This window comes from Xenopus tropicalis, chromosome 2 (genome assembly GCF_000004195.4).
Source record: "Xenopus tropicalis strain Nigerian chromosome 2, UCB_Xtro_10.0, whole genome shotgun sequence".
Classification (NCBI taxonomy): domain Eukaryota; kingdom Metazoa; phylum Chordata; class Amphibia; order Anura; family Pipidae; genus Xenopus; species Xenopus tropicalis.
In genome coordinates this window covers 158,573,478-158,594,968 of record NC_030678.2, presented here as the reverse complement: position 1 = coordinate 158,594,968, position 21,491 = coordinate 158,573,478, and the positions used below count along the sequence as shown (strand labels likewise).

Genomic DNA, 21,491 nt, shown 5'->3' with positions numbered 1-21,491 from the left:
GACATATGTAGGGATAGGTTGGAGGTGTAAGTATGGTTCACCTTTATTTATAGTGAGGTTTTAGTTGGGTAGGAGAAGAAAAGAGGGGAATTAGTAACTGAGGACATAAATTGGGGTAAAGAGAGAACACCAGGTAAGTCCATTGGTTTGTAATTTTTTTTTTGACAAAAATTACTTTAAATCTGCCGAAATTAATTCCATGTTCCAGCTGAACTATTCCTGCACTCCTGACTTCTAGATCTTTTCATCTCTACCAATAGAAAAGTTGTGTAAATTGAAAATGATTCTTCCTACTATATTTTTGCGATCATTTTTGCTGCATTTTTCAAAATGACATTCAAAAAGACAAATCAAAATCACTTTTTGAATTTTAAAAAATCTGCCCCTAATTTTAAAATACAGTAAATAAGGAAAAGTAAGCTTTTTTAGTACAGTATTAAAGTACAGAGATGCTCTACCATTTCCCACCACCAACAGCTCTAAACCTCTTAGATAAAAGCCCCCACTGAAATCCCATGAACTTTGCTTGCACACAGTAGGGCTTATTTACATCGATATTGCAGCTGTGGTCCTGCCAGCTTCAGTTAAAGGGCACTCTTGGCACTTGATATCCTTGAGCTGGGTACCACTAAGTCCTTCCCGTTCCAACTTGATGTGGCGAAACCCAGGAGCTAATGCCACCTCCTAACCAGGCAGTAGCTCCAGGGTTTCCAAGGCACCCTTGGACATAGTAGCAGGTTCAAAAATTCCAGCTCACTCAGCACTAGTCTGTTCTTTATATAACTAGTGGTTCTACCCTGCTTGTTTAGGTTTATCTTTTAGTTGGAGTGTTCATTTGCCCAGGCAAGGAGGTATATATTAATATAAGAATTACTAGTCAAATGAACTATAATGCTAGTCGCAACAGAATGGCTTACTTTCATCAAAATCTTGTGAGTGAAGCATGATATAGTCTCGATTTTGAAAGACATCTCAACAGACATCTCCAGAGAGAAACAACTGGAAGAAAACAGACACATATAACACATATAAATATCAAATGCGTCAAAAGCATTAGATGATCTTAATGTCTGATGTAAGGACCTTTAAAGGAACAGTAACACTAAAAAATAAAAATGTTTTAAAATAATTAAAATATAATGTACTGTTGCCCTGCACTGGTAAAAGTTGTGTGTTTGCTTCAGAAAGACTACTGTAGTTAATAGAAATAGCTGTTGTGTAGCCATGGGGGCAGCCATTTAAATTGAAAAAAGGAGAAAAGGCACAGGTTACATAAGAAGATAACAGATAACTGTGTAGAATACAATGGGAATCTATGCTACTTATCTGTTATCTGCTTAGTAACCTGTGCCTTTTCTCCTTTTTTCAATTTAAATGGCTGCCCCCATGGCTACACAGCAGGGTATTTATATAAACTGTAGTAGTGTTTAAGAAGCAAACACACAACTTTTACCAGTGCAGGGCAATAGTACATAATATATTAATTATTTTTATACACTTTCATTTTTTGGTGTTACTGTTCCTTTAAGTGGGCTCAAAGCAGTGCATAGAGGAAGAAACCTGAAATTTGGGCTGCTGTGTTAAATTTGAATAATCCTGGAACCATATAGCAGAGTGATTATTATAACAGTGTTTCCATAAAGCTGTAACTTTTTAAATGCTAAGTTAGATGTGGCTAATTGTTCAATCACTAATTAGAGCTTAAACCAAAAAGGCCAGAAAAGCTGTGCAATAGGAACAAGGCAAAAACCAAATGGCCAAATGACATCAATGGAACCAAGGCTTTACAAACTAAAGGCAGTGTCAGACTGGCTCACTAGGGTACCAGCTAAACTCCCGGAGGGCCCAGGTATGAATGGCCTTTCACTCTTACCAATCGTATAGCCTTGTGTGCCTAAATAATGGGCACCACCCATTTCTATATGAGAAAAGAGAGGAGTTAGAAAGCCATTTTGATAACAATATTCTTTTCTAGTAGTATGTGCCATTGGGTAATCCTAAATAGATATAAACTGTCTGTTGGCTAAGTATTCATTAGGAAGATCCTTTAATACAAACCCCCAAAACGTTCCTGTCAGTATATAAATCCTAGTCTAGCTGAGGGTTTATTGCATCCCTAATATTGTCAGACTCCCTGGTTTGGTACCTTAAAGCAGAGTCACATTCTTACCCTTGTGCTACGCCACTTTCTTCAATACCGATTTTTTCTACTGTATCCTGCAAAAAAAAAAAATGATGAGCACATGAGATGTACAACAATTAAAAAGAAGAAAATATATTGATTAAAGGGCAAATAAATGCCACTATAATGGTAGAATCTTGTGGAACGCAAGCTGTCAGGGGCCATAACCAACTTTAAGGGAGGCCACTTCTTGCCGTATTGTGCCTGTAATGTTAGGCCAAGCAATATGTATATTGCCTACCCCTACTGCACGTAGGATATATACAGGGTCGGACTGGGCCACCAGGACAAATCCCAGTAGGCCCTGGCTCTAGTGGACCCTGACGCATTATATTTACGTGCTCGGGGGAGATCGTCGGGTGGGGGGGCCCTGCGAGAGGGGTTAGAGGGGCCCCTGCGGGGGGGTGGTTCTGGCACCTGCAGGAGCCCCAGTGGGCCCTTCACCCCCCTGTCCGACCCTGGATATATATCATTTTCTTTGTGTTTAGGGAACAGGGGGCCAAGCAGTACTGACTCCGGCACTAATACTACTTAACCTGGCTCTGCTCCTCAGCATATCCTGAAAGGCTGGATCATGTACTGCATGAATATTCCGGCTTATGGGTCATGTAGCTTAATTTATAGCAATCTACTGTTTTCCACATGGTTTGATGAACTCTGCAGCATGGCCCTTAGTCTGAGCCCCAGATAAATAACACTTCTAGCTGTACAAACCTGAGTATTTTCTTTCAGGGCTTTATCCTTTTGCCAAGATGCCACTGTGCCAGGAATGTTGAAAGTCACTCTTCGATGCTCCACATTCAGTTCCGTTATGTACGTGATTTTAATGATTACTTTGGCGTTTGGGGGCAGGTTTCCGACACTTACAGTGAAGACGTCCTATAAAGCAGGAGAATGGTCACATCTCACTACCTGCAAGATTTCAGGGGCTTCACGTATGGCCCCAGAGTAGACAAATGGGCCGCACATTATAATATATGTGTCTAGCTGACTGCACAATGCAATACAGGTATAGGACCCATTATCCTGAATGCTCGGGACCAAGGGTATTCCGGATAAGGGGTCTTTCTGTATTTTGGATCTCCATACCTTAAGTCTACTAAAAAATCAGTAAAATATTTATAAACCCAATAGGACTGTTTTGCATCAAGGATTAATTATATCTTAGTTGGGATCAAATACAATGTACTGTTGTATTATTACAAAGAAAAAGGATATCAATTTAAAAAAATCTGAATTATTTGATTAAAACGGAGTCTATGGGAGACAGGTTTTCCGTAATTTGGAGCTTTCTGGATAATGGGTTTCTAGATAATGGATCCCATACCTGTACTTTAAATTGTAAAGAAAATATACCCTTTATATGACTCCAGTATTGCATTTAGGGTTAAACAAATCACCCTTCATTTATTTCTCTCTAATACTGGGCACCAATGGCCTGTCACACAATGCTGGGTACCAATGGGACATAGTGTCCCTTAAATCTATTTTGTACAGTGTGTGTAAGCACAATGTTGCTGCTGGGTGGCTCCCCAAAGAGAGGGCCACAGCTTAAGACAGTAGGGTGCTATTTGAACCTCACCGTGTATGTTGTGAAAGTCAATGCTATAATTCTAACACAGCAATTAGGTATGGTTTTAGATCCTTAAAGGGGTGGTTCACCTTTACATTTATTTAAGTATGATGCAGACAGTGACAGTCTGACACAATATGCAGTAGGTCCTCATTTTTTATGGACATTCTATAACATTTATCTTAAAGGGGAAGGAAAGGTGAAATAAATATTCTCAAGCTTGGGCACCTTCTTTACAGACTTAATTGGGTTCTTAGGAATGAGCTTCTTTCATTTGCATCATAACCCACATCCATGCTTATATGGGACTTTGCTAAAGCAAACTCACAGCAGCGTCCTGGTCCATAAGGTAAGCCCCATGTCCCTCGCTGATAGCAGCCCTGTACTCCTCATGTGCTTGCTCCTTCTCTTTAACCTGCCAGAAGGGTCCCTTATATTAATCACACCACAGAAATGTTCTTATCCAAAGTATTCAACATATAATACACTGTACCTCTCCGATAACGTGTTTTCCATTTATAAATGCTTCAAAGCCACACACGGCTGTGCCGTCCAGGGGAAAAACATATTTAGCCTCGATGGGAACAGAGGATTTGTTTATGTAGGTCTGGAATATTTTAATCTAAGAGAAAAAAGGAGTGTTACTGTCAGTAATAGGAGAACGTTAGTTCTGTTTTATTAAATGAAACATATAAAAGTACTTACCTCTGCGACAAAATCTATAATTCTGCCTTTAACGTCAATATTTTTTAAAGGGATCTGGTTGCCATGAACACTCTGGAGGCCGCCATTTATGCTCTGTGGTTCCGGAAGATTTTCCAACATGGGAGCTGTTAAAAAAAAATAGTTTTCCAAATTCTTAGAACTCAGTATAAAAAAAATTGATGTAATGCAATTCATGATGTAGTACGGGTCATTAATGTAACTCATTCTGGATCTACCAATAAAACCTGCTATAGAACTGGATCAGCATGAGAAAAAGGCAAAGTTATCTTGACTGCCTGAAGAAATTAATCAATGGATATGCCTCCACATTAGAAAGTGATGGTTTGGTTGTGTAAAGCTGGACACACACGAGGCGATTTTCAATCGCACGAAAGATCGTTCCAACCCTCCACTGACATTCAGGGCTGAATCATCAGATATGGAGGTAGAAACAATAGGATTTCTACCTCCTTCTGCCGATTCAGCCCTGAAGGCAGATTTTGCTCAGACAACTTCAATGGCGCCCGATCAAAATCTTTTAACCTGCCCGATCGGCAAGTCGACCAATATCCGCAGCCTTCTGCAATATCGGTCGCCTCGCCAAGTTGCCATACACGCAGCAAATATCGTATGAAACAAGGTTTCGTACGATATTATCGGTGCGTGTATGGCCAGCTTAAGACTGATTCTTTTGTTAAGAAAGAAGCTTATGTAACATGGCACGGGGACAATTAAGCCTGTTCCCTTTATCTACTATGGCGCTGCCAGTGTTGGACTGGGACCCTAGGGGCCACCAGAAAACCTTAGACCATGGACCCACTTTCCTCACTCAACCACTTTATTCTCCAAGTCTCTTTTATTTACATGCTAGCATCAATCCTTACATCTATTTCTCCTCTTTGTTCCCATTCAGAAATAGGGAATGACCATGAAGTAGGCCAAATGGTCAGGAGCAGAAGGGCCCACTGGGAGTTTTCCTGGTATCCTGGTTGGCCACTCCAACACTGGGCACTGCCCTACCTAAACAGTGATAAGAGAGGGATGATAATATGGGTGGATGTCCCAAACAGATGTCATTCTACTGAGCTGTGGGGTTTATTTTGTAATCTCAAATACAGCTGTTCAGTAGCACATTTTGGTAGGTCAAGTGTTTGGTGTTGTCCATCATATTGCCCTCATGACTAGTAAGTCTAGAAGGCTGCTGCTGCTGCACATCAACTTGCCTGCATGGTCACTGCCCCTCTACACATGCATCCAATCATGGAATAAGAGATGAGCTTTCAAGCCCTCAATTCCCCGCTGCTTAGCTTTATCATCATGGTTTTAAACCACACAAGCTCTTTTTAAGTATAAAAAAAGTACATGCATTGTTGCTTCAGTTTATGCACAACATTAATCATGGTAACAACACAAATGAAATGGTTTACCTTCTGCCTGCACTGGTTGTTCTCCAATATCTTTCTCCAGGGGCTCAACCTGATCATGTAGTTTATCGTGTTCCATGTTGACTTGGTCAATAGCAGTGCAAAACTGCACGACATATCTCATTTTTATTTGATCCTTCCTATACACCACAAATTCATTGTCCTGTTAGAAGAAACCAACAGATACCAAAGTTCCATCAGAATATTACTTTTTCCTCGGGGATGTGGTCTCAACTGGGGGTTTCAAGCAGTTCACACAACTGCAGACTGAATTTGGGCTGCATAATCGTATGCTATTCAGGTTTCTTCAACTACGACATGCACTAAACTCCCAATTCCAGGGTAACGCCCCAGATATCACAATAACGACACTAGAACAGTACTTGAGGCGCCCTGACCTCACCAAACAGGTTAGCTGGTTATATACTATCCTTCTGCAGAATGAGTTTGATCCACTCAAACATTTTGTATATAAGTGGCAACAGGACTTCCCTCAATTAGATGAGACTAACTGGAAGGAAATTCTAAGTCAAATACCAGACACCAATATCTCCTCCAGAGACAGGTACATACACACTAAGTTTCTGAACAGAGTATACCTGACACCTCACAGGCTGGCCCAAATATACCCGGGATATCCGGATGTCTGCCCCAAATGTAACCTGGAACAAGGAAACTATATGCATATCTTCTGGAACTGTACAGAGATCCAAAAGTTCTGGACAGAGCTACTGGACTACAGCACTACAATACTAAACCTTCCAAACGTCCGCTCTCCATTACTATGCCTACTGGGGTACACAGAAGGACTATCACTGAACAAAACGGATGAACTATGTCTTCTCCAAATCCTACACTTTGCCAAAAAAGCAATCTTAATGACCTGGAAGGCAACGGCTCCCCCGACTCTGGGATTCTGGAAAAAGCTAGTAAACGACACTCTTCCGAGTCAAAAGTTGACATACCAGGCTAGGGGATGCCCAGATAAATTTAACAAAATATGGCACAACTGGTTGAAAGACACGCAATCACGGTGAGAATGCACACTGGATAAATAAATAAAAAAAAAAAGGGGGGCTCAGAAACAGGGACCCCAGACAATGACACATAATACCTTAACACAAATAAAGAGCAATGGACCAATATATGGACTTAAAGACTTTTTATTAAGGACATGAAACAAGATCACAGAACAAATATGAGTACATTCTAGGAATTCAAGGGAAACAAGGAAGCCCAACCAATCCCCTCCCCCCCCCCCTTCCTTCCCACCCCTTACCCAATACATCCCTTCCTTCCTACCTTCACTCTCTTTCTATTCTCCTTTTATTTCTTTTGTTGTTAATGTGTTAAAAATTGAAAAGCAATAAAGAAAATCTTTCAAAAAAAAAAAAAAAGAATATTACTTTTTGTTTGAACAACATTTTAAAACTGTAAAGTGTATTAGGTTTCCCCATTAGGGTATGATTTTCTCAGACTTACTTTCATGGTAAGGAAAGCTGATGTACTTCCTATATTTAAAAAGGGATTATGACCTAAGCCTGGCAATTATAGGCCAGTAAGTTTGAGAATAGGCCATTCAGACACATTTAAGGGATTTTCATGATGAGGTGAGTAAGAAGCTAGACAGTGGGAGTGCAGTAGATGTGATCTTTTTGGATTTTGCCAAAACGTTTGATATAATGCCCTTGTGGGGCATTATATCAAACGTTTTGGCAAAATCCAAAAAATGGCTGCTTTTCTAAGGTAAGGTCTCTTGTGCTTAGTAATATTCTTTGTACCTGGATAGAAAACTGGCTACAGGATTGGGTACAGAGGGTGGTTGTTAATGGTACATTCTCTACTTGGAATAAGGTTCTCAGTGGGGTCCCTCAGGGTTCTATACTGGGTCCACTTTTGTTTAACTTGTTCATTAATGACTTAGAGGAGATTATTACAAGTAATGTATCAGTGTTTGCAGATGACACAAAAATCTGCAGACCAGTCAATTCTATCCAGGATGTGACATCCCTGCAGCAGGATCTTGACCAACTGGCAATCTGGGCAGCTAAGTGGCAGATGAGATTTAATGTGGATAAATGTAAGGTCATGCACCTGGGATGTAAAAATATGCAGCCACTTATACCCTTAATGGGACTGCACTAGGCAAATCCATAATGGAGAAGGACCTTGGAGTCCTTGTAGGTAATAAACTTGGCTGTAGCAAGCAATGCCAGGCAGCAGCTGCAAGGGCAAACAAGGTTTTGAGCTGTATTACAAGGGGTATAGATTCATAGGAGGATAGGGTTATTATTAAGCTTTACAAAGCCCACATCTAGAATATCTTAAATGTAAAAGAGCATCAGTCATTGAAGCAGTAGTAAAAAATAAAATTCAAAGGATCATTTATTTGGACAAGGAATACAGCCTAACACGTTTCATGCCTTATGGGGCACTTACTCATAGGCAGCCTATAAATAAATCCCCCATAAAGCACAAAACGTGTTGTTCTAATCACAGTATTTTGCAATACAATTGACTGGGGGATCTTTGTAAACAGTACCATCCTTAAGCATTAATAAGGGATGGGGCCATTATAAAGAGTTTGCTAAATACAAAATCATAACTGAGCCATCGACTCCAGCAGGGCTTTAAAGAGTAAAAGGAGACAAACACAAGACATAGCAATTTACCCCTACAAACAATAACATATTACTAAAGCAGATATACTGTACATTGTAGAGTTTGCACTGTATTAAACACAAGGGGATGCCATGCCCAGAAAAGGTGTATTTTATTCCTTTATTAACTCTAAGAGGCAGCTTTTTTATGTGAGTTTAGAGCTGAATACATAAACACTCTCCCACGTTCTATTCATTCCTATGGGATTTTTAGAAGTGTATTTATCAATGGGTGAAAGTTACAACTCACTGTTTGATAAATATTCTTCTAAAAATTCCATGGGGATGAGTAGAATGTGGGTGAATTTTTATATAGTAAGCTCTTAGCTTCCATTTTGATAAATCTGCTGATTGGTCCTTTATGAATAAAAGCACTTAATGTGATTAATCTCTTTAGATTTACCTCAAAATCCGATTTTCTCCGTGGCACTTGTCGGACACCATGAACGCTGTTAAAGCCACTTGGAGCTCCAGTAAGGGAGAAGTCTCTTTTGTAGAGATCCTTGCAGTTCCCCAGAGCCACCTCACAAACCAACAGGAGACGCGCCCCATTGGTTACACTGGGTTCCGAATATTTAACACTTGTACTGTGGGAAAACAAAGGCAGACAAATGGGATTATGACCATATAGCTAATTTATAGTGACCTCCAGCTATATTTGTAAATTGCCAGATCATTTTGTGGTACAAATTTGCTTTAAACAGACAGAGTGAAGCATCTGGGACACTGCAACTTTGCCACTGAATTAACTGGTGTTGATTTTTGTTGTGAGCACAAGATGTTACACAGAGCAGCCATATTGTGACAGAGAATAAATTGTGACAGAGAATAAATGGCAGCTACACACCATTAAGGCACAATAATACATGTGTAACAGTGACAGGCACCTATTTCACACTCTCCTACTTTTGGGTTACAGACAGCTTTATAATACAAGTAATGGATCAGGGGCAATTCTTGGACAAGAGCCCACCTGAGGCAGATCCTTTGGCTCTTAAAGTTACCAGGAGTGGCTTTTTGCCACCCTCGGTAACTACAGGGGCACTGCTGCCTCTTAACAGCAGCACCCCTGTATGGGATCTGTTACACAGAAATCTGTTATCCAGAAAGTTCCAAATTACGGGAAGGCCATCTCTCGAAGACTCCATTTTAATCAAATTAAAGGGCTTGTTCACCTTACTATACTAAAAATAACGTTTTGTATGATGTAGAGAATGATATTTTGAGAAAATATGCAATTGTTTTTCGTGGTTTATATTTTGAATTATTTACCTTTTTATTCAGCAGCTTTCCAATTTTAGCAATCTGGTTGCTAGGGTCCAAATTACCCTAGCAACCATACATGGGGTCAGTGACCCCTATTTGAAAGCTGGAAAGATTCAGAAGAAGGTGACAAATAATTCAAAAACTATAATGTCCCTCTTGATATTCAAGCAATTTGTCAGTACCAGTTCATTTATGGTTTAGTCCAAACCATAGACCTTGGACCTCTCTAGATGCCGTTGAACTGCACCTCACTTCACCTGGAAGGGGGAATTGGAATTTAGGAAAGATAGTTCAGCCTTGGAACCCCAGTTCTGGCCTCTCTTGTGTAAAAGAATAAACATTGCATTCCAAACCTTATGGAATCACTAAAGTAAATTCCACTTCCAAGATTTCCAATATCAGTTCTTTCCAAACCCAAATCATCTTCCACGTTTTTTGGCAAGAGCAGTCCACTGAGGGGAAAAGAACAATACAAAAATGTTATTAAAAAATACTAACAATTAATACCAACTTAAGCATATCTTGTAAAGCATATCTCATATAGCTCATATTGCCCATTACTGATCTGTCATGTCAAAACAGATAGTATTATCAAATGACACCCTATTTAATTTATTTCAGTTCAATGCACATGTAAGAATTTCCACTGGAAATGGGTTAAAGGTGTAACAAAAACTTGGAACAATCCCTGACATTCACTTTATTGACTTATGAAACCATAGACTTCAAACCCCATGCCAGAACTGAATAAGGCTGTGCCTCCATCTTTAACACTGTGCTTTAAGCACCATGCCGCCATCTTTCCTGAAGTCCCAGTGATTGCCTTTGCTTCCTGGACTACACAGATAGATATTAGAATTTGTATACTACAGCACGTGTGTGGTCCAGGACAGTGATGGGGTTCGCTGGGACACTGGAAAAGATGGCGGCATACTGCTCTAATGAATAGAACCACAAGCTGTGACACTTTTCAGTGAACAGGAGCTCTGACCTGCAGCCTAAGGTTAGTGATTACATTCACTGGGGATGTGCCTAACAAATTGGCACCCCACTAGGGAATAACACTTGACTTGTCCTTTAAAGCCATTTAAAGATAAATACCCCTATAATATAAAGCTCATTCCATTAGCTAACTGCACTGAGTAAGTACATATGAATGATCACTGCTTGCTGCTTTATACGTATTATAGGGGTACATATGCCATACAAGTGCTATAATAATCAATTTACTCTCAGCAATCTGCCTCTATATGAGCTTTAGATTAACAAAGGTGGAATGCATTGGTGTGTGCTCCCTATGCTAAGGCCCATGGTACAATTAGAACCAAGAGCACTACTGGTGCGATCATTTACTTAGTTAGGTGGTAAATTACTACTTTTGATATAGCTGTCTTCAGTGTCCTTCTTCCCTGTTATATCAGTCCATGAAGGCACCCTCTTACCGGGAAAGGATCCCCACAAAGTGACGTGGGGAAGATGCATGGAGCAGGGACTTGACATTCCCAAGATTCTTTTGAAACCCAGTGGCTTCACTTAATTTCCCAACGCGGAATATTTTCAGTATGTTAATTGACTCCTCACTATAGGAAAAACCAAATAACATGCAGGAAGTCTTGTGTTTCCATATACAGTATTGTGGGTGGTGAGTCTACTCAATATAATGACTAGACAGAGAGACAAAAGAATGAACAAGAATTCTTTCTTAGGCAAGTTATCATTCAAAATGATACACATTGTTTCATTAAAGCAAACAGCTCACTGACAAACACATGGTCCTCACAACATTTGACCAACAGACTGGTCTGCGGGGCCGTGACGTCACTGGGGCGGGGCTATGTTACCGAGTCTTGCCGGATTTTCCTAATTTTGGAAACCGGGCAGGAGGTTTTGACCCAGACAGCCCTCCCGTAAACCGGGCTGTCTGGGTCAAAACTGGACAGGTGGCAACCATGTGGGGGGGAACGGGGGCGCTAGGCAGGTACCTCTCCTGCCTACACATAGGCTGTGCTCTCTTGCCCCCGCTGCTGCTTGTCATTGCATGGTTCCACCCACTATGGTGGGAGGAGGGTGTGGGCGCGAGGTGGCTGGCCAGGTTGCCTAGGATGTCTTGGCCCACCTCTGCTGTGCATTTCAAGTACACAGAGGCCCAACAGCCCCACAGACCCACTAAATAGAGACTATCTATAGCATCTTACAGCAGCCTTTCCACAGATTGCCAGTCCAGGTCGGGTGTAATGTACTTTGAAGCAGTGAACGTGGCATAAAACCTCTCTATTCAGGATACATATTATGTACAATATTTAGTGCTCCTGTATGTACATACCAGTGTTTGTTCTCCATAATTTGCTGTGACACCTGATGAAATTCCTCAGTATTGGGCTCCACATGCTCTATTTGGCATCGCAGGGCCTGGTATTTGGCAAGGCTGCTTGGGTTTGGCTTCAATGAGTTGGTTTCACATACACTCACCATATCTCTAATAAGCTGCAATGATACACATATAAATGGACATTCAATCAGCTGTTTGCAAGAGCCTAATGTAAAAATTATGAGAATGGCATACAAGTTCTAGCAGTACATACACATCTTTACTGTGGCCAAGTACATTCATGCACTGGATAGAAGATCCTCACCACTCAGTCTAACAGCTCTCTAAGGTGCAATGCCACATTGAACTGTGATTCCTAATTCCTATTTAGACCAACTTACAGGTTACATTATGCCATAACCACAGCACATACAGGGATGCAGATCAAGGCTGAAATATGCTATAGATTCAGGTAATATAAATTAACTTATCTCCCTCTGGATGGCCTAGATGTAAAGTGGGACACTGATGTAGTGAGCCAAGCAAGGAATAGTAACTCTGGGCCCCCCAAATTCTCATTAATTATGCAAAAAAGTGTTTCCCAGTTAACTACATCAGTGTCCCTAGCAGCTCTCACAACTAAGGGTACTCGGCATACAGAGGGCAGTTTCACAATATAGGTGGTAATTTAATAAATGGTAAACTTTTTTTCAGGCCTTATAAGCCACAGCATCCAATCAAATATTAGCATTTATACAGGTGACCAGTAAATGCTACCTGTGAAAGCCACCAGTTTGTCAAGTTTCCTTCAAGATGTGAAGGTTCCAGACCCAACCTTGTTTCATGCTTAGATTAACCCAGTGTAAAAGCAGATTATAAAGTGATATCTGAACTGCTTCACCCTCCTAAATCTTACGTTCTTGCCAATATATTATATAGTAAAGATTTGTTCCATACCTGGCACAGATCCTGCTTTGTTGACAAAAGTTTCTTATTAATGTTGGCCTGCAGAGGTTTCTTATGGGGAATGAGCCGATAAAACTCAGCCATTGCTTTCCTTATGTCTCCAGGTTCTGTTCCTGTGTCAAAAGCTTTCCTAACCTGGAGCAGAACACCCTCTGCTTTGCTTACCTATTAAATAAATTAGGGGAAAACAAACAAAAACCATAAGGTATGAGTAAGAAGGTAATATACAGCATTAGGTATGCCAAAACTGCTCGTACTGTCAGTGTTAACAGAAATGAAATGAGATACTATAATGTGATAGGTAATATCAGAATTGTGATTTTCAAACAACGTTTCCAGTCTCCTACAAGGCTTACATCATTCAGACTGATGCTGTTTACGGGACGCGAGAGGATGTTATCCAAATGGCCAAGAGCCTCAATCCAAACACTTTCAACAAAATATCCAACATCTGGAGATAACTTGGTAGCATTTATGGCTTCTTCAAGCAGGAGCTATTGAAAACACATATTGTTACTAGAATTGAAGGAAATCTCTAGAAAAGGCTTGTCCCCTTGACCTATAGCAAAGCTGTCCAAGAGTTTGCACCCAGTCTTTCACTTTATACATGAGCCCTAATGTGTCTTCAGCCCCAGTCTGGAAAATGAGCCAATTAAATCTTAGTCATGATTTGATATTTCCATATCATGACTATATTCCTTTCGCATACTTTTCGCACCCCTACAAACCAGAGCCTTAAATGGGACACAAAATTTAAATACCTTGGTATTCTCATCTCCGCAGACCTGTCCTTATATATTGAAGATAGTTATTGATCAGTTCAGGAGTGCAACAGCTGTCTGGTCTAAGCTACCTATTACCTTGTGGGGTAGGATAAATCTATACAAGTGATCTACCTGCCTAAATTGGCATAATACACAGCTCCCCCAAATGGATCCCTGAGAGTCTATTCTGAAAAGAGATTTCTATCCAACTTTTTCTTGGGCCAACAAATCTACACACATGGCCTGGACTTCTCTTACATCTGCAATCAACAAAGATGGCCTCACCTCCCTCACGTATGTTTCTATTTTCTGGGCAGTCATATTCATTACATGCATGTTGACAACCCCAGCCCCCTGCTCCATTTCTGCCATGCATTAAGAGCACAGTTGATATTGCTTATGTCACCCCGCCCCCCGGAAGCGCCAATCCTCCTCAGCCCTGAGCGAGAAACAATGGGTTGAGGCCACAGATTGATTATATGGTGATATAACCTCCCTCAAAATAGGTTAATTCAGTACAAATGTATCCACGAGCTGTACATTACCCCAGTGCTGGGCCAGCAGTGAGAGGCCAAGTGTTTGAGGTCTGATATGTCAGGAGCCTGGGGCATCCTTCCTATTCCTATAATGGCAAAGTCCTTCAATATAGAGCTTTTGGGGGGAGGTCATACAATATTTAGCTGACAACCTGGCACACGTAATTTGCTTGTTCAGACTGATAGACGATTTACTACCTCTGAACCAAATTTAGTCTTTATAAGGGCAACCCTGTACTATGCTAAAAAACTGGTGGCAAAGCACCGGATGGGAAATAACACCCTAAGATCAAGCAATGAGCTAACATAATTAATAAAGTTCTTTCCTCCATTAAACTTACTTATGAAGCTCAAAGGGTGTCTGGAAAAATGTAAAAAAAATATGGAACCTTTGGCTTGATATTTATCTGATAGATGTTTTCTGAATCCTAATAGCCACTTATGTGGTCTATCTCAACTTCTTCTTCTTTAACATTATGCTTCCCTCAACAAAAGTTGATGAAGTGACAGTATTATTCTACAGTTTGTCACTATGTATGCTATATGCTTTTCTCTGTACTGGTTATTGGATATTTTACATGCCTATTTCTCTATCTTTCCTGTGAACCATGTTTTGTTTTGTTATTTGTCATTGCCCCCACTGCATAATGACAACCAGCGGGGGCCATGACAAGGGAGCGCAGACTAGGGGTAGGCAGGAGAGGCGAATCCTTACGCCCTAGGCAGCTGCCTCTTCTGCCTACCCCTAGTTCCAGCCCTGCTGTATTTTATTGCGTAACCCATTAGAATTAAAAGCAGGTCAGATATATAGAGCCTGGTTACCTTCCGCAGAGCCTCAGATGTGAGCAGGGCAACCTTTGGTGGGATACGCTTTGCTCTCTTAAAGCCTTCTTTTTCTAAATCCTCAGTGCACTTCTCATACTTGTTACAAGCCGCCTCCGCTGTGTTTGCGAACATAAAGGAGCTGTCAGGCTGCACAGAAAATAGAATATCGACAATCAAGAAAGAGAACAATCAAGTAAAATAATCACCTGTGGAGGGAAGATTATTATAAAACAATGGCCTAGGATGCCTCGGAATCATGCATGTCCATTCGACCTTAGGCTGATCAGACAGAGCAACTGATGGGCCTGTTTTTGTACTTTTAAGTTGTCATTGCTCCATGTGTGTGTGTATATGGGGGAAAGCAGTATATACAATATTGAGCACAGATGCTAATTATATAGTGCACCAACACAGACCCTCAGTTACGTTCCCTCCCCCAGCTCTGCCTCCAGAATTAATAGGAAAGCATCCAGCAGAACCAACATTTTTGTTTTTTATTTACCATACCGGCACCCAAAGGCCGTCCCCTAAAGCTGCCACCATAAGCATAGGCCCCCTTGCAGTAGATTGAAACCTAACTGGTAATTTATTAATTCTAAGATCATTTACATAATATAAATAGTAAAATACAACAACATTTAGATACTGATCATTAAAAGAAGCACATTTTTTAATAAAAACTTTATTTAACACCAGACAATTGCACATTTTACACAAACAGTGGCGTAACTACCAAACAGCAGATCCTGCGGTTGTGGGAGGGGGCGGGGTCTGCACAAACACACACAGTTGTAGTGCCAGTTACCTCAGATCCATTGGAATCACAAATGATTTTAGATATTTTAAATAGTAATGAAGAGGATTCTGTAAAGCACAGCAGCTCCAGAACTGCCACATTGGGACCCTGTAAAAGAAAAAAATAATTGCATGAACCTATTATGCACATCATGGCCATCTTCATGGTATCCCAGGGCTAATTTCATTTATAACAGAGCGTCATTAGGTGGGACTTCCATGTTAAATTGCAGATATTAGGGATACTTTATTCCAGAAATCCAGTGCAGCAATTAGGCCACATGTGCTGGTATCAATTTAAATTGAGTGACGAAATGTACTAAAGTTTAAACATTAACGTGTATATTTCTGTTTTTAATAGCATTTGGTAGAATACTAAAATGTTCTTGTGTACCACTATATTCCCATAGAAGCAGCAACTGAAGTGCTTTCACAACCTAAAAATAAATATCAGTTCCCTAATGCCATATGCCCTGGTGCTGTGATATGTGCCATGTATATGCTCCAGCCACATTATTTGTCTGCTTCTACAGTCACCATGTACATCTAGGTATAAACACAAATACAGTACATGCCCTTAAAGGACATGTAAACCTGTAAACCTTACCTTTTCCTACCATGTATATAGGCTGGGCACATCTCTCCCAAACAACACCATTTGTATTTTATATATCCCCAAGCACTATCACATTTTCCTAAAACACATAGCTTTCTTCCGGCAGCCATCTTCCCTCTCACACATCTTCAGTGACATTTACATATGTAAACAGCACATGTGCGCTGTCAAATTCATGCAGGCTTACACAGGCAGAAATTACTTACTGCAGGCATATTTACTGTATATAATATTCAGCAGAATGAGGAATAATACACACACCCAAATATTTCTTTTTTTTTTATCCAGAAAAAATGTCAATAATATCAGTCTGAGAGAACAGACACTCACGTTCTGAAAAAAACTGTATTTTGCTACTTCAGTATCTGAAGGGTTGGTGAAGATTTCTGCATCATACTCACTGTAATCCCTACAGAGAAAGGCAATAACAATAATTAATGAAACATTTATAATGCCAATCAGTGTCAGAGAAATAGCTGAGACATCCTAGTAAATAGCACGACATAAGCAGATTCTGGTCAATGCCATTTAAATCCAACTCCCTCCATGGCTCTCCTGCTGGATCTGGTGAAATGCTGATTGCCATAGAAAATCTATATAATTGTAATCCTTTCTTGGCTGAACTGGCCTGAATCCAGCTGCTCCTAAGCAGAATACTGTTACATTTATATTGCACTTGGGGTACCTTTGACCACTACTCTTCTTACTATACATTGCATCTCTGGGTCATCTCATCAGCTCCTTTGACCATCTATTTTTTTTGTCCTAATCTTTCCTCCTCTAATATATCTCAAGTGCCCAACTGCCACTCTCCCATATTCTCTTGGATGTCTTCTCGTTTTCTGAAACTCAACATTTTAGAGCATGGTTTGAGAGTGGTTTGTTTGCTCATATACACACTTCCAAGACTTCAGGATATCAGCTCCCTACCTGTGGAATTTATTACCCTATACCATCAGACACTCTCCTACCCTGCAAAGTTTTAAAAGTTCCCTCTAACCAAACAGATATGGCATATCCCATAGCACATCCATTTCTACATGTCATATACTACTGACTCCTTACCTCCTCACTAACACTGAATATTTTCCTAACATATACTTTGTCCACAGCCATATAATTTTATAACTTGTGTTGTAACTATACCCACCCCTATTGTAACCCTGTGGACTGTGCCCTCATTACCTAATGTATCACTTTGTTTGTATGTACCTTTATGTACAGTGCTGCACAAAATATTGGCATTTTATAGATAAATATAATAATAAAATGGTGTAAAGGGCCCTGTGAGGCCCCAAATAATGAGCAACTTCAATATATCTTAGTAAAATAGGTCAACTTTCCAGTGTTTTGGGGCTCTAAATTGAATTTGATGTGGGGCCCAGTAACATCTATTTACGCCACTTGCCTAAGTGCAGCCTCACTGGGGAAGTCTCTGGGGCATCAGGAACCAAAGCAGCAGTTCCTGGCAGGACCAACTCACTCTACTCCTGGAGCTATGGGAACACCTTTCTCGACCAGGGCATAAGTTACTATAAGTTAATAGGGACTTTGTGGCCTAGCAGCAGACTTAACTCCTTGAGTACACTACATATTAGGGATGCACAGAATCCCAGATTCAGTTTGGGATTTGGCTGAATTCAAGCCATTTTTAGCAGGATTCGGAATCCAAGAGCAGGCCAAACCAAATCAGAACCCTATGTATTGAAAACACGTGTGCTACGTGTGCAGCCGCGAGTTATTTTGTGCACGCGCTTCTTGCGCTCACCAAGCCATTTCCAGTCAAGTCAGCTATTTCCATACGGCATCATGGTTTGGTTTGGTGGAATCCAAACTCAGGGATTTGGGGATTCAGCTGAATACTGAAACAAAGGGTTTGGTGCATGCCTACTACATACTAGTAGGGATACTATGTAGGAATTAATTTACCTGTCCAATTCATTCATGTTCTGCAGGGTTGGGAATTTTCCACGGACAACAGTTTTTTCAGGATCTGATGAAATATGAAGGCAAATTCAGCAAGAACTACAGAAATATAAAGATACACTTTAGACTTGGCTGAACAGACAGGCAAATAAAAATGATGCATTTCAATGGACATCACTAACATGCCTAATACTATTATAGCATGGTTGAGGATCAGTGCCACATGGAAATAACTAGGATTGGCAGAGGCACAGTTACAATGTACAGCACATAGCATTATATCAGTAGGACAGAAATGACTACAGGTAAATCTGATCACCATATTTATACAGGCTTGGCAGGTAGTAGCCATTATGAGGGGTCGGTATTAAGTGCCAGCTGGATTGTATTCATAATTAGCACTGTACTACACATATCACTGTACACAGTCAGATTTCCCAGCCACAGCCAATCACTCCCCAAGGTCACAATGAATTTAAATAGCACTGGAAACCAATCCTTCCTGATTCCCATAAGTAAACCCCTCCTCCCACTCATCTGGATTAGAAGAGACTATAGGAGGTTGGATGTATTTCAAATTAAAGACGGCTCTTATCTTGACGTGAAGCAAAGATGCAGAGATTGGCGGTGGGTAAGAATCTACAGTAGGACATTGCAGCGTTACACACAGTAGTGTTGTCATGCAGTCATTGCTAAAAGTTTCTGGCCCGCTGCCAATCTCTGCATTTACATGGTGGAACAGGGGATGGGCAACCCTCCTCCTGAGGGTAAGAATTGAATTATTAATGAAATGACACAGTGTATTCATGTATTTATGGCCACCTTAACTAGCCTGGTGGCTGATCATTCAGTGAACCCTAAGCTCAGCCTGTGTATGGGCACCATTATACAAAGAATAGCATAGCAGATTGAACCATACTAAACACCAAACATTGTTACCTTGCCAGCCTTCTGGTTCTTTCTCACTTGGTTTGACACCAGCAGTCGGATATTGATAGTCCTGGATAAGACACTTCTTTTCTAGACATTGCCATATAAACTGACTGTCCACAATCTGAATCTGATGCTTCTGGGCATTCTTCTGCTGAGCAGAACTTAAACAGCCAATGGCGTTCACCACAACATGTGTGCACTAAAATACAGAGAATTAAACAGCCATTAAACCAGGGGAATGTACAGTATATATTACATAGAATAATCAACTCAGAATTTGTCATTATGCATTATTACATGAGTTAACTGACCAGCAGCACCTAACAACTGGAAGGGCTTTATATACATCCAGTGTACTACCCTCCTCTTATAAAATATATGTGAGGGGAGTTATTTATAAACACTTGGCAAGTTTGCCCATTGGCAGTAACCCATAGCAACCAACCAGCAATTTTTTTTTTCAACCAGCTGCAGGTTAAACAATGAAATCACACATTTGCTTGGTTGCCATTGGTTACTGCTCAGGTGCAAATATGCCCATTGTTAATAAATAAGTGCATGTGTTTAAAGTCATATGAAGCTGGTCAGACTGATTTTCTGAGCACTTTTGCAATTGAGAAGCTTCAGTTACTCAAGGTGGCCGTACACAGGCAGATTTAAGCTGCTGATTCAGGCCCTTGGCCACCTTAGGTCTCCTGTTGCTTCTCTGTTTGGTTCTATTGCTCGATAGAGCTGAGCACCGGGAGATGCTTTTATAAACAGTTTAAATGTAGGTTTACAGCTCAAAAACCCAACCATTGACTTCTTGTTTAAATCCATGCTGAGAAGGGACACTGCATGAGAAACAATCATGAACCAAAGCACTGAATATAGTGGGGGGTGCAGCAGTCCCTGATGTTACCCTAGTGCAGAATAGGAGGGTTGGAAGGCAGAGTACTGCGAGAGGGAATTGAGTTTGGTTTTAGTAACAGTGTGAAATAAAGTGTTTGGTTATGGGCAATGGTGTATTGAGAATCCAGGAGAAGGAAAGGTAAAAACTGTCTCTCTCTATCAAAAGAAACACAGGATTTCTTTTCTCGTTTTGTGTACACATGATCTTTGGTATCAGACTTCCTCTCTCAGAAAAATCCTTCAGGGCAGTCTGCTCAGTTTGCTCCTCCCTCCATCTCCCCCTGCCTTCTCCTCCACCCCCTCCCATAACAATTCCCTCCCCCTCCCATTAGAATTTGCTTCTTACTCCCAACTCTGTGTAATCTGAGCTACCAGCAGCTAGAGCTGCAGCATGGAAGCTACTGAGACCAAGTTAAAATGGCAGCTTCTATCTTAAACAAACAAAGGGAGCTTCTAGTGCTGTTTGGTAATGCTTTCTGCAGAATAAATACTGTATAGCGTTCTAGGTGGCACCAACGTGGCTAATCTATTGGCAGTAAAATGCCAAAATTCCTTTCCTTCCCCTTTAAAAAACTTTAAGCCTGTTGTACATGGATGTTTTGAGGGTTGTGGCCTGCGGTGATCTCTAATGACGTCCCTAGTAGTGTCACAGCCAGTCAGCCATATATAATGGACCCTCACTTCACACATATTCAACTTTATCACTTACTGTACAGCCCACTTACCTTTTGATTTAGCACAAAGGATATAACTCCACCATTCGAGGTAATTATGAATTTTATCGCTTTCCTCTCATCAAAAGATAAGTCATTTAATTTCAGGAAGAACACACAGTCTGAAAAGAACATCACAGTCATCCTTAAAGAGAAAAAGCATTTTCATTAGACAGATAATTTATAATTATGCCAACAAACCTTATATAAAGCTGAATGGAGTGATACCATGCAAGGGCTTCTATCAGTCCTGCCACTGTGACTGGCCGAGGGAGTCCAACAGAGACCGTTTCCGCACACCCTGGCTCTCCAAAATTGAACGCCCGGTGCACTCTGCTAGAGGGATCGGCACCCTCCCAAAACTGCAAAGCAACAAAAAGCAAAAGCACTCAGGGCTACAAGGGAAAA

At 40.7% G+C, this 21,491-nt stretch overlaps 1 protein-coding gene across 2 annotated transcripts in view; it reads right to left on the bottom strand.

The window, feature by feature from the left end:
* The window catches only part of parp4 (poly(ADP-ribose) polymerase family member 4), a 54,090-nt gene extending 32,863 nt beyond the window's left edge, over positions 1-21,227 (bottom strand). For both annotated transcript variants that reach the window (XR_004221397.1, XM_031897308.1), the window contains exons 1-19: positions 21,096-21,227; positions 19,486-19,678; positions 18,550-18,613; positions 16,951-17,029; positions 16,015-16,113; positions 15,207-15,356; positions 13,441-13,578; positions 13,076-13,249; positions 12,134-12,294; positions 11,253-11,390; positions 10,164-10,262; positions 8,948-9,131; positions 5,888-6,047; positions 4,461-4,585; positions 4,249-4,377; positions 4,084-4,170; positions 2,897-3,061; positions 2,171-2,217; positions 918-999 (exon numbers count right to left, since the gene is read on the bottom strand). Coding sequence is in view for 1 of the 2 variants with exons in the window: in XM_031897308.1 (XP_031753168.1) it covers positions 918-999; positions 2,171-2,217; positions 2,897-3,061; positions 4,084-4,170; positions 4,249-4,377; positions 4,461-4,585; positions 5,888-6,047; positions 8,948-9,131; positions 10,164-10,262; positions 11,253-11,390; positions 12,134-12,294; positions 13,076-13,249; positions 13,441-13,578; positions 15,207-15,356; positions 16,015-16,113; positions 16,951-17,029; positions 18,550-18,613; positions 19,486-19,678; positions 21,096-21,227 (2,406 nt within the window). In the remaining variant the exon portion in view is untranslated. The remainder of the gene's footprint in view (positions 1-917; positions 1,000-2,170; positions 2,218-2,896; positions 3,062-4,083; positions 4,171-4,248; positions 4,378-4,460; positions 4,586-5,887; positions 6,048-8,947; positions 9,132-10,163; positions 10,263-11,252; positions 11,391-12,133; positions 12,295-13,075; positions 13,250-13,440; positions 13,579-15,206; positions 15,357-16,014; positions 16,114-16,950; positions 17,030-18,549; positions 18,614-19,485; positions 19,679-21,095) is intronic.
* Positions 21,228-21,491: the final 264 nt, after the last annotated feature.